Here is a 13,663-nt window from a genome sequence, read left to right on the forward strand (position 1 = left end):
TAATCTTGTAAGCACCTGGAAGCAGGGCCCTGTGAGAGGCGGCCTGGGAGAAGCGTCTGGGAAATGAGGCACCCGAGAGCCCAGGACCGCTCGGCCCATGGGCCGGCTGCTGGCAGCACTGGGCTTCCCTGCAGCAGGGACACCTCCACTCCATCGATCTGAGAAAGCAATGAGCACCCAGGGGAAACGGGGCTGCCACTTGGGCTTGCTACTTACCAGCTCTGTGTGAACTTTAAGATGTGCCTGTAGCTTATATTTATCTGGAGTCGAGTAGTCACAGCCGTCAGTGGGACACTTCAGCAAGATGTTACTGTGTTTCTGAATTACATGGCGTTTAAGGCAGTTTTTGGTGATGGAAGAGTAATGACACTGGGAGCAATAATACAGATGTTCTCGGGTGTGGGTGCGGACATGCATATCAAAATGCACTTGGTACCAAAAAAGTTTGCCTAAAAAAATATTTTCACATGAGAACAAGGAAGTTTCTTTTATACTGAATTTGATTTCTTTAAAACTATTATCTTTTAACTACTGTATGATCTCCCTTGTAACCCTTTCACATTTCCCAAAGGTGGGAGGTTGCAAACACTAAGGGTGTTTGCACTATTTGTGCACGATGTCAGAGCTAGGAAAGGAGGGACAGATGTTGTCTGAGGACTAATCCTGCACAGGCATATATCGACGAGTCTCTAAACTCAACTGACCCCGGGGCAACAGGTCCAGAGTGCAACCTCTCACTTCCTGTGCTGCTGGCTCTCCAGGACATTCAAACCATGCTTTCGTTGTGACTCTAAAGGGTTACAATCAGGGCCTCCCTACAGCCACTTTCATAATCTCTGCTCAATCAGAACATGGCCACAACTTAAAACTCTACTTTAAACTTGTCATGTGCCAGAAGAAAGAATCTTCTTGATTAAAGTTCTGAGGTCATGGAATAAACCTCTGTATGCACGCCTGACCAAGCCAACATGGTCAACTGTGCCATCTCTGGGGCTGTAAGCACTAACCTGCAGCATGGTGGTCACCCATCCTATCTACACATGAAGGAGGACAGCTCACTTGGAAGGTGTTCTTTGCAAAGAGACATGAGCTCAAATGGAACATGAGGTGACCCACAGCATGACGGGAACAGACGGGGCTGCGTGAAGCAGAACTCCAACCAGTGGGACGCCCAGTGCGGCCTTTCCTTACCACAGTATTCACACTCGAGGTCTCCATACACCTTTCGGATCCTTGCACACAAGCCGGTGTTCATTTGCTTCTTCTGTAAACTGTCCAGGATCTTCATGAAGGCTGTAGTGTCAGCTTGGTGCTCTGAGGAGGTTTCCAGCTTGCAGGGCAGCAGGGCAGCACTCATGGCCTGTGGGGGGGCTACAGGCACAGGTGGGGCAGGGATTTCTGCAGGGGCCTCTGGCTCCTTCTGTCCCTCCTCAGGCAGCACAGCCCCAGGACAGGCCACCTCCTTGGGGGCATTCACCCCCTGAAACACAAACTCCTCTTCTGCCAGCTGCAGCTGGTCCCCCAAGGCTTCCTGCTGGATGTCCCCACCAGGCTCCAGCAGGCAGAAGCTCTGGTTGATGGAGCTGTCAAAGACAAAGGTCTCTTGGGCCGTCCCGTGTGCCTCCTTGATATGAGAGCGCAGCCTGATGGAACTGACAAATTTCTTGAGGCACAGGGCACAGACATACACGAAGGGATGCTTCCGGACGTGTAGTTCCAACGCCTGGTACTTGGTGGCCCCATGGCCACAGAGCTCACAGGCAAACGGCCACTCATCACCATGGACCAGCATGTGGCGGTCACGGTCCAGCTCATTCTTGAACTTGCGTTCACAGATGTGGCAGTCATAGAGCAGCTGCCGCTTGCCCTCCCGGGTCATCAGGCAGAGCTCGTCCAGGACCTCCTTGACCTTGGCATCCTGAGGCTCGTGTGCATCCCGGATATGCTTGATGAGGTTCTTGACATCGGAGTACTTCTTCTTGCAGAAGCGACAGTGCTGCTTGATCTTCTTGTGCACCCGCTCAATGTGCACTTTGAGGTGGCCTTTGCTTAGGCAGGTGAATGTGCAGCAGTCGCAGGCAAACTTCTCGCCAGTGTGCTTGCGAAGATGCACATTGAGGTTGGCCTTGATGGCGCTGGCGTAGCTGCAGTGGGAGCACTTGTATGGCTTCTCGTTGGTGTGGATCCGCAGGTGGGCCTGCAGCGAGTGCTTAAACTTGAAAACCTTGTTGCAGTATTCACAAGTGAAGATTTTGAGCTGGGTGGGACCTAGCCTAGAAACAGATGACAGCACAGTTATCTCAAGAGACCTTGCACCTTCCTAACAAGCTCCAATTCCTTCTTAGGAACCAAACGTCAAGGGCTTAAAAGAGAACTGAATGAGACTGAAGATGGAAGCATGCATTCGTTCATTCATTCAATAAGCAGGACCTGAGGTCTAGTAGGAATGTGGGAAATACAAGGAGGAGAGAGGTAATCCTTGTCCCTAAGGAGCTCAGTCCAGTGGGAGCAGAAACAGGCCTGCACATGGCTCCAAGACAGTGTAGGAAGTGCTGATAAGAATATATACAGGGTAAAAAGGGAAGAAGACCTCAAACCTGGATTAAGGGACGTGGGAAACTTGCTTCAGAGGAGATGTCTGAGTCGAAATATGAAGAACAAGAAAGAGACAAGAGAAGGTAGCTGGAAGAAGATACCGCTTTTATAATGTACACTCAAGCCAGCTGTGCTCCAATGTTAATCTGTCTGTCTGTGTTCTGGGGTATTTTAATAGGATTAGACTTAGTGGAATGAACTCAATCTGCTCTATGAGACTAGATATAACTCTCAATATCTGTTCAACAGCTTCAATGGCCCCAATTTGCCTATTCATTCAACCAACTATTAGGGGGGTCCTCTTTCCCTTTGCTGCAAATTTCCATGTGAGGGCCACCCTTTCATAAAAGACTCCTGGTCTCTCTCCATGACCTCACTTCTTCTCAGGAAAAGAGAAACAAAAGGTCTGAGTGGTGAGTTTGGAGCAGGACTAACCATTTGTGGGCTTCACCTCTCCCTTTCTCATGAGGTTGTGCCTGTCCATGGAAAGCATGTAATGTGACAGAAGCTTCACCAGGTGGGCATTTGTGAACCTGGCCAGCAGTGGTCAAGGCTGCAGACAGGGAAGGTGGTCAGGCTGTCTAGCTTTTAAGAGAAAATAAGCTCATTGCTGACTTGCCACATTTTTCCCCAAAGCTCTGTCAGTCATGTAACTGATGTTTGAATCTCTGTCTTACTACTCCACAGGCACAGTTGGTATAGAACTCAGATAGGGAAAATAGGACTGTCATTTATTAATTTCATATACCATTTATTAATAAGTATCACTCATTAACACCTGCTAGTGTGCTTCAGAAACTGTGAACATGGTAGCGAATGAGAGCACGGTTTGTCTCACGGATCCTTTCTCTTTCACTATGGCCATGTGTACGCTGATTGGGACAGTATTAATAATAACAGTTGGCAATTACTGAGTATCTACAATATGCCAAACCCTAAGCTAAGTATTAAGCCCCAACCCTATACAGACCCAACTGACAGATGAGAGAATTGTGGGTTTGCCCAAGGTCATACTATTAGTAAGTGGTGAAGCCAGGATTTGAACCAAACCCGAACAGATTGTCTAGCTCATCCTCTCTACTGCCTGAAAGCACTAATGGACCCCAATCCCCTCTCCGTGTGACCAAACACATGAAGAAGGCGCCTTATATGGGCTTTCATTGCTACTGAAACAGTCAAGCCTTGGCTCCAAAGTCAGTAAATGATGGTCACCAAAGTACCACTACAAAGAAGAAATAGCAAAACCTGTCTGGCCCCACACAACATGCACTAGGGGATGGGAATTGTAGGAGGAGACCAAATGAGACTTCCTCTCTTGCCATAATGACTTCCTCTAGACAGGGTGCCTGGGTCATCCACGAAGGACCAAAGAAACACTAACAACCATCTAGTGCTAATAACTAGATACCACTGAATTCTAGCCATTATAAAGTCTAGTTTTATGAAACTACACATGCAACTATGTTTGCTCAGGACAGGTTGCCTTGTCTTTGAATTAAAATATGTAAATGGATTGCATTCAATAAATACCAGAGGGTACAATTCACATGATGTGATTAAAACATTCAAATGTGAAAGTTACTAATAGGCCTGCATGCTAAACCCGAGGCTGATTTAAGGAAACTAATTTGGATCCTTCTCAGATGACAAGCATATCCAGAAGGCAAAATATTTTATTGGTATAAAGAATACCAAAGGGGAAAACCCTGGATTCATAATGTTAATTAAATAAACAAATCACACTATTTACTTCTCTAACACAAGATCTAAACAGTCTTGGGAGAATCTTTTGCTCTGATTCTTCTTTATATTATTAGTACCTGCAAAGGCCCTCAGCGCTTTGCGACCCACCAAGGAGTGTGAATGTGATGAAGATGCCAAGCGCCTACTCTTACCTCTCAAGCACAAGCAACTGTGATTGAGAATGGATGCTCAGAGCTGCAATCCCCACATGGTTCCTATTAAATTATATTATTCCAAATGTTCCCCATTTAGTGAGAGGGGAACTCTCATGCACTATTTAGAAAGCCATCTGACAGCACCTTAAGAAGTCATACCCCTTGATCCAGTAACTACACTGCTGGGACTCCATCCAAAAGATAAAATACAAAATTCAGGTGAAGGTGTTCACTATATCATTTTTCACAGTAGTTAAGAACCCAAAGTTGCTTAAAGGTCCCAACACAAAGACTGAGTTTGTGAGCCTGCTGATTCTTCACACCAATTCACTCATTCATTCAAAATAGTTTTCTTGGCACTGGAGAAACAGTAAGGAACAAAACCAAACACAATCCTCCCTCCTCTCAGTGAGCACAGCTTCTCATGGGAACGATGGTGCCAGGCTAATAATCATAGAAACGATGGATAATGACCTCCGGCCCCCTGTCGTGAAGGAAAAGGGCAGATGCTCCAAGTGCCTGGCTGCAGGCAGCCTGCCCTCCTGAGTAGCGGCAGAGACCTTCCTTAGGACTCATCTGAGCAGAGAGCTGCAGGACAAGCGGCAGTTCACCAAGCAAGGGCGAGGAGAAGCATTCCAGCGGGAGGGAAAGGCACCCACAAGTAGAGATCAGGAAGTGGCAAAGAGGCCCTATTGGCCAGAGCTGGAGCACAGGGCTGGAGCACAGAGACCCTGCAGGAGCCTGGAGGGGGATGAGGCTGGAGGGGGATGTGGCAGAGGCCAGTAGTGCCAGGCCCTGGGGGCCGGTTCTACTATGAGCAGGGTGAGGTTACTTAAAGCCATACTTAAAGAGTAACAATCAGATGGGCATTTTACAAAGATCTTATTGGCTGCAATTTCAAGAGATGAGCAGATTACAATATATCCTCATGGAATTGTAGCACATTGCTATAAAACAGAAGGTCTGTGACTAATTTGAGTAACAAGAAAACTAAGTATAATGCAAACAATTTTTTAAAAAAACTAAAAACAAAGACACAAAACTGCATATAAAATATAAATTCAATTTCACAAAACCCATGTGCTGAAAAAAGGCTAGAAGGAAGTTATTTAAATATACTAATAGTGGTTATCTTTGGGTAAATAAGATTACAAATGATTTTTTCCTTATAGTTTTCTGGACCTCTCAAATTTTCTATATAATAAGAATGTGTCATAAGATAAAATGAACACAATCTCAAAATTTTTATCTGTATTTTACAAAGCAAAATTCTCATGCAAAAAATTATCCCTATTGTAACTATTTTATAATTTACACAATAAAATATTAATAGAGTGCATGACAATGGGAATACAGCCTATTTCTGTTGATTAAATATTAAGTATATTTACCTGTAACGAGATTACCATTTATCTGGACCGCTTCCCAACAGACCATGACAGATGGTGAAGATAATTAGCTAAGGCCTACAAAATGCCATGAGTTGAGATAGAATGATCTCCAGTTTATTACAGATTGGCCAAAGCAGTGAGTACTTTTACAACTTCATCAATAAATTCACTTGCTCACATTTACAAGAATTGAAGTGTCCCTCAATGATGTTATAACATAATTTAATGAGAATCCAAGGTGTGCCAAACACCCTATATATATCCTATCGTCCACTCTCACTACAAAGCTGCACTCAGACTCTATCAGACACTCTAATGACTGATACAACAGCAGCTCGGAGGCACAATAACTTGTGTCAAGTTATGAAAGAGTCAAAGCTTTGTCAGGGCAAGGGCTGGTTGTGTCATCTTCCATCAGATCACCAGTCCCTAGTACATAACAGGTGCCTCATTTGCTGAGCCGAACCCAAGTGGAAGCACCAAGAGCCAAGCCAGGTTTGTTTGCCTCTAAAGCTTATTTTTGCTTTCACTCATGTCCCCTCTTCCAGAAACAGAGGAAAATCATGGGCAACTGGCCTTAGGATTTCTCTTCCAGTTGGGAAAAATGTTTTCAGATCTCAGGTGGTTAAGGCTTAAATCTACTTTAGCAGGAACAAAGTGGGGCCAAAGATCGAGAACCTGAGCTAGGGGTGGAGAAACACACTCTCGGTCACTGTGGGTGGGTGCCACTAGCCCAATGTATCTGGAGGACAGCTTTTAATGTCCATAAACTTTCAAGCACGCGTATCCTTTGATAAAGCAATTTAAGTTCAGCAATGTCTTTTAAGAGCATAGAAAGGTGTATGCATTGAAATGTTCAGCCCAGCAATGTTCATTGATGCAAAAGCTGGCCATCTAGACTACAGCGCATCCATATAACAGCAAACACAAACCTCTAAAATACATACTGAAATGAACGATTTTCAAGGTGTACTAAGTTTTTTAAAAAAGGTAAGTATAAAATAGTACATTGATATTTCTGTAAACCTACATCTAGTCTAATCAAAAATGAACATCAGAAATAGCGTATTTGGTATTCCACTTTTAGAAAAAAATAGTAATAAAATTAAAGCAATATCTGTTAGTATATCACGAAAAAATTATGGTAGTGAATGAACCAAACTGTCAATAGCAGTAACCTCTAAAACAAGGAATTATGGAGTACTTTAATTCTACATCATGTGGGATGTTTGAACTTTCTACAATATGCATGTGTTACTTTTGAAAGTGGGGGAGGGGTAAATAATTTTTTTCATTATAATATGGAAAAACAAATGTCTCGGCAGCAAGATAAAAATCATCAAAGTCACTAGGTAAGACCCTGTCTACACGTCTTTTATTAAGGTTAAACATTGCTTGCTTTAAGTAAAATGTTCCACCTATACTAAGCCAATCAGCACTCAATTCCAAAACAAATTTCATCTGCAGTGCATTTCACAAAAACAATTCTGGCTCAACCAACATACTAATGGTTTTAATGGAGGGGTTAAATCTCACACTAAACCAAGAAATCCACATCCTCTTATAAATAAGTTGGTCAGCACTCCTGATGCATCACCGGGCTGACCCACTTGCCCTCCGTGGGGACATGGGCAGCCGGCCCGTGGCTAGGTTACACGGCACAAAACGATTTACCTGCTAGACTTCATGGGCTGCTCGTACGGGGTCTGCTGGATGGCGTACTCCTGGTACCCCCTGCGGTGTGCTAGGTCTGCAGTGGTCATCTCGGGGCTGGCCGCTTCTGCTTCCGGAGGCCCGGCCTCCACAGGGACAATCCTGGTGGCACCTGGCATTGACGTAAAGGCTCTGCTCAGCAAGGAGGCAGCTCCAGCAGCCCTGGCCCCAGCAGACGGAGGCGCAGCCCTTGGGAGCGTACTTCTTTACCAGTTGGTGCCCATACGATAGATCTGTTATTCTTCAATTAACACATTTCACTTATTTCTGTCTACGCGTGTGCCTTGTGTGTTTATGTGTGCTGGGAGTGGGGGAAGGAATATTTTTTAATAATCTGCTAAAATGTCCTCTTGAGGAACATTTTCACTTGACCTACTAATCAAAAATAAAATTTTAAACCGTATACACCCAAACAAATACCCATATGTACACAGTTTCTCAGAATGTTTTATAGAGGATCACATGCTAAACTTCAAATAAATTCAAAACTGCATTAAGAGTATGGGCTCTTAAGAGATATAAACTGTGAACCGGAATTTAAACAACCTCAGGTCCAATATCAAATATGCTACTATTAATGTCACTGGGCCGCCATTTCCACCCTGAGAAATGAAGGGTTTGGAGCAGAAAATCTCGAAGATCACCTTACTTCTATAATTCTGTGATGTGAGATCATCGGAGACCTTTTACAGCAGTGGACACTTTACATCTATGTGTTCGTATATACACACGTATGTGTGTATGTGTGCATCAACTGCATTAAAGAAAAGACTCCAATCTATCCCCTTTTTCCTGCAATAGCAAAGTAATTCATTATACTTTTCACCCCCACTTATAAAAATCTCCAAAAAAAAGTTGGTTTTTAATAATAATTGTGGACATTTCTTTAGAGACCATTGATAATAGGGAATTCTCTTCTGGGTTTTCATTTTCCAGAATAATACTTCTCTAAAGTAGGGTGGGACAGACCAAGTGACTCTTCAGAAAGTTCTTCAAGTCACATAATTCTACACAGTTGACTCTCTGCTGACTACACTTCTCTACACTGAAGTAGAAAGGAGACATTTTTTTCATTTTAAATAATAAGTTATGATTAGCATTGGAAATAGATCTTAGAAAGCAATAAAAAAAATCTTAAAATCCTAAATCTGACTCTTAAAAAATTTTACAGCAATTACAATAAACGAATATCTTAAAAATATGATATTATACTTGGAAATCTGTTATCCTAAATTGTTTTTTTTTTTGGTCTCAAATGTCCCTTCATGGTCATGGAAGCGATCTTTTTCATGAAAAGCAGAGTAACAATACCCACGAGCTATTTTATGTGAAAGAAACGGGAGATGGAAATGTCCCCTATTAAAATGATGAGCCCCACTAAAAATACAATACAGAAGTTGGGTGGTGGAGAAGTGCGATGGGCAGGGGTTTGGGAAAAACAGCGTGCCGGGTCTGGGTCAGCGGCGAGGAGCTTCGCATGGGGCAGCAGAGGCTGGGGGGCTGGGGGCAGCAGAGGCTGGGGGGCTGGGGGCAACAGAGGCTGGGGGGCTGGGGTTAAAAGAGGCTGGGGGCTGGGGGGCTGGGGGCAAAAGAGGCTGGGGGGCTGGGGGGCAGCAGAGGCTGGGGGGCTGGGGACAACAGAGGCTGGGGGGCTGGGGGCAAAAGAGGCTGGGGGGCTGGAGGCAACAGAGGCTGGGGGGCAGCAGAGACTGGGGGGCTGGGGGCAACAGAGGCTGGGGGGCTGGGGGCAAAAGAGGCTGGGGGGCAGCAGAGACTGGGGGGCTGGGGGCAACAGAGGCTGGGGGGCTGGGGGCAAAAGAGGCTGGGGGGCTGGGGGGCAGCAGAGGCTGGGGGGCTGGGGGTGGTGGCAGCGAGGGGGATGGCTCTCGTGAGCAGCAAGGGGCAAGGGGGTGGCGGTGCCGGGGAAGCGCAGCCTACTGCCTTTCTCGGTCCTCTTCCTATAGGCGGTCCAGCACAGCCCCGATAGTGAGCGCGTCTGTGTCAGGTCCCAAATCAGTGGGGGATTGAAGCCGGAGACCGGGTGGCATGGTCTGACCCCCCACTACGGCAGCCCTGCCCAGAGAGGCGCCGTGGCCAGCCCCGCAGGTGGTCACCTGGGATAGCTTCGTGGGCAGTCAAGACCACGCTTATGATGGGCTTCTTGGCTCCAGGCATCTGCCGGGCCTCCTTGCCCGAGGGAAATTTCTGAGCTTTCTCTGCTTTCTGTGTCCGCGGTCTTTTCGGGGCCTTTTCTCGATCATCTTCCTTATACTTCTTTTCCGGTTCAGTGTCAGACTCATTTCCTATGGAGCAAATACCACAGACATGTAAGACAACCTTTTATAGCCACGACAACTGGAAAGCCAACGCCATCCCTTACGGGACAGTAACGGGAATCCTTATCTTAGACCCGCTACATCCCTTCGGGCACTACCTCAGCTCTTCAGTCTTTCTCACTCAATTCAGCAGATACTTACTGAGCCTCGGCACAGGCCACCATCTAGGCCCCAGGCACACACCACCGGGGAAAGCAGGCATGGCCCCATGTCTTCATGAAGCCTAGCAGACCTCACAAGCATGAACAGACAACACTGCAGAAAAGGTGTCATTACCAAGAGGCAGTCTCTGAGGAGGAAAGCATATACCTAGTCACCACGTGTGCTGCTCACTATAGACAGAAAGACTGTTGCTGCAGCCCCTGCCCTCGCGGGCCCCAGCTGTCTGGGGGAAGCACAGTGGCAGAGGGCTGCCATGCACTGAGAGAGGTGAGAAAAGAGGTAGGGACAGCTGAGGGGAGCTGGCCACATGGGCCCAGCTCTAGCCCAGGGCCACGCTGCTACCACATCTCCTGACAGTTCAAAGGGAAACTGGAAATCCATATTTTCACATGATATATTCTGATTTTTCAAGTCACTTTCTTAAAATAACATGGAAGCCAAGTAAAGCATGTGTGAGGCCACATCTGGGCTGTAGCAGCCTGTCTGTCACCTCAGGAAGGCAATGGAGAGCCACGAAGATGTGCGAGAGGGTGAATGGCTGGACTAAATGTGTGCTCTAAATTTGTGCCTTCAATCTGTGCAAGTGTGTGGAGAATAAACTGAATGGGCAAACACAGAAAGCATGACTTCATCAGCCACAAAGAGAACCACAGCTAACTTTACAAGGCTAAACCTGGCAACAGCCTGAGGGGGAAGAAAGTCTCCACATCAAAGGGAAGAACAAAAGAGCAATTTCTTGAATGCATGCAATTCAAGATTCTTAAGCGAGAAAATATAGGGAAGAAATGAAAAGAAAAGAAGTTTTTTCTTTCTTAGAATCACAGTCATGAAACGTGAAATAACCTGCCCAAGAATCCCTCCTTCAGAACTTTATGACAAGCACACAGGAAACCACAGTCCTTCATAAGAAATCAGTTCCTGGGAGGGGGAACGGGTGGATGGATGTGGGCCAATGCGGGGGGGGGGGGGGGGGCACTGTGGCAGGCAGGTGTGGGGGTCTGGTGGAGCACTGGAAGGCGGTGGGACTGGAAGCATGCAGTAATCAGGAGCAGCTGGAGCCACAGGAGAAACCACAGGAGCAGCTGAGGCAAGGGGTAAGCCTGTGTTTGCGACGAGCCACATCTGCCTACAGCCAGTCCTGAGCACTGGCACACCAGAGAATACCTGGGGGAGAAGATGAAAAGAAGAAGCAAGCAGAAACTCCTAGGGAGACAGATTGGTGGAAGGAAGGCTCTCTCAAGATGAGGCAGGAACAAACCTGGCTGAAGCACAGACTGAGGGGAACATGCACTTGGATAGCTGTGTTCTGGAGGTCTCCCATGCTGGCCCCACACCCAGCAGCTCGGGTCATTTTTAGGACCAACAGAAGCAGCCATGGGAAGTGTTCTTAATGACTTGAGAAGTTCCTGGACTACCGGATGGTATCATCAGCGTCGGCACTAAACATGTCAACAACAAACTGAAAAGGAAAATGAGCAGATGAGCTCATGAGTCAGATAATACGTGTGCTGCTGTCTCAGGCCAAAGTGGAAATCACAGACCATCCATCCATGTCTTCAAGGACATGATGAGCCCAGAAGGGTCAAAGAAGGGGCAAAATGCATGACCTCTGAGTGGCTGCCAGTGCCCACATTTTGTGACAACTGATTTACATCCTGCTGGACAGCAGTTTTTGTTTCGTTTTTTTTCCAATGGCTATAATAAAAACATTTCAAAGGGTCTACAAATTGCCTGCGTCATAGTTCTTTCTGTGGTCTTTGTGTTGAGTGATACAAATGTATAAATAACTACAACAGAATATACTGGAAACAATAAAGAAGTAGAAACAACATACTATGGGATTTTTAGCATTCAAAATGATGCTTCCCTTTATAAAAGAATTCACCATGGGATATATTTCAATATGTGGGTGACAGGGCAGGAATAGACATGTCCATGTAAAAAAGCGTTAGGCTGCAACCATAAAAACTAAAGAGCCGACAGGTACATTTCCACACACTCCGCACTGGGTATATTCTACCCGGACCTGCTCTTGGCCTCGTCTGTTAGGAGCCCACTGCAGAGCTGGGTGCTTGAAGACGGTGTGCGGTGGAAGTGAGCGCTTGTGAGCCATGTCAGACTAAGGACTGACACGGACCATATGAGCCATGTCAGACTAAGGACTGACACAGACCATCTGAGCCATGTCAGACTAAGGACTGACACGGAACATATGAGCCATGCCAGACTAAGGACTGACACGGACCATATGAGCCATGTCAGACTAAGGACTGACACAGACAATATGAGCCATGTCAGACTAAGGACCGTCACGGACCATCTGAGCCATGTCAGACTAAGGACTGACACGGAACATATGAGCCATGCCAGACTAAGGACTGACACGGACCATATGAGCCATGTCAGACTAAGGACTGACACGGACCATATGAGCCATGTCAGACTAAGGACTGACACGGAACATACGAGCCATGCCAGACTAAAGACTGACACAGACCATCTGAGCCATGTCAGACTAAAGACTGACAGACCATCTGAGCCATGTCAGACTAAGGACTGACACAGACCATATGAGCCATGCCAGACTAAGGACTGACACGGACCATATGAGCCATGTCAGACTAAGGACTGACACGGACCATATGAGCCATGTCAGACTAAGGACTGACACAGACAATATGAGCCATGCCAGACTAAGGACTGACACGGATCATATGAGCCATGTCAGACTAAAGACTGACACAGACCATCTGAGGCATGTCAGACTAAGGACTGACACAGACAATATGAGCCATGCCAGACTAAGGACTGACACGGACCATATGAGCCATGTCAGACTAAAGACTGACACAGACCATCTGAGCCATGTCAGACTAAGGACTGACACAGACAATACGAGCCATGTCAGACTAAGGACTGACACGGAACATATGAGCCATGCCAGACTAAGGACTGACACGGACCATATGAGCCATGTCAGACTAAGGACTGACACGGACCATATGAGCCATGTCAGACTAAGGACTGACACGGAACATACGAGCCATGCCAGACTAAAGACTGACACAGACCATCTGAGCCATGTCAGACTAAAGACTGACACAGACCATCTGAGCCATGTCAGACTAAGGACTGACACGGACCATATGAGCCATGTCAGACTAAAGACTGACACAGACCATCTGAGGCATGTCAGACTAAGGACTGACACAGACAATATGAGCCATGCCAGACTAAGGACTGACACGGACCATCTGAGCCATGTCAGACTAAGGACTGACATGGACCATCTGAGCCATGTCAGACTAAGGACTGTCACGGACCATATGAGCCATGTCAGACTAAGGACTGTCACGGACCATATGAGCCATGTCAGACTAAGGACTGACACAGACAATACGAGCCATGTCAGACTAAGGACTGTCACGGACCATATGAGCCATGTCAGACTAAGGACTGTCACGGAGCATATGAGCCATGTCAGACTAAGGACTGACACAGACAATACGAGCCATGTCAGACTAAGGACTGTCACGGACCATATGAGCCATGTCAGACTAAGGACTGA

At 46.4% G+C, this 13,663-nt stretch overlaps 1 protein-coding gene across 7 annotated transcripts in view; it reads right to left on the reverse strand.

Annotated features, from left to right (window-relative positions):
• The window catches only part of ZFAT (zinc finger and AT-hook domain containing), a 271,981-nt gene that overhangs the window by 143,203 nt on the left and 115,115 nt on the right, over window positions 1–13,663 (reverse strand). For all 7 annotated transcript variants that reach the window (XM_077167748.1, XM_077167742.1, XM_077167743.1 and 4 more), the window contains 4 exons: window positions 9,712–9,900; window positions 7,559–7,709; window positions 1,192–2,273; window positions 217–449 (listed from right to left, as the gene is read on the reverse strand). In XM_077167748.1, the coding sequence (XP_077023863.1) occupies window positions 217–449; window positions 1,192–2,273; window positions 7,559–7,709; window positions 9,712–9,900 (1,655 nt within the window). The remainder of the gene's footprint in view (window positions 1–216; window positions 450–1,191; window positions 2,274–7,558; window positions 7,710–9,711; window positions 9,901–13,663) is intronic.

Source organism: Tamandua tetradactyla, chromosome 6 (assembly GCF_023851605.1).
Source record: "Tamandua tetradactyla isolate mTamTet1 chromosome 6, mTamTet1.pri, whole genome shotgun sequence".
Classification (NCBI taxonomy): domain Eukaryota; kingdom Metazoa; phylum Chordata; class Mammalia; order Pilosa; family Myrmecophagidae; genus Tamandua; species Tamandua tetradactyla.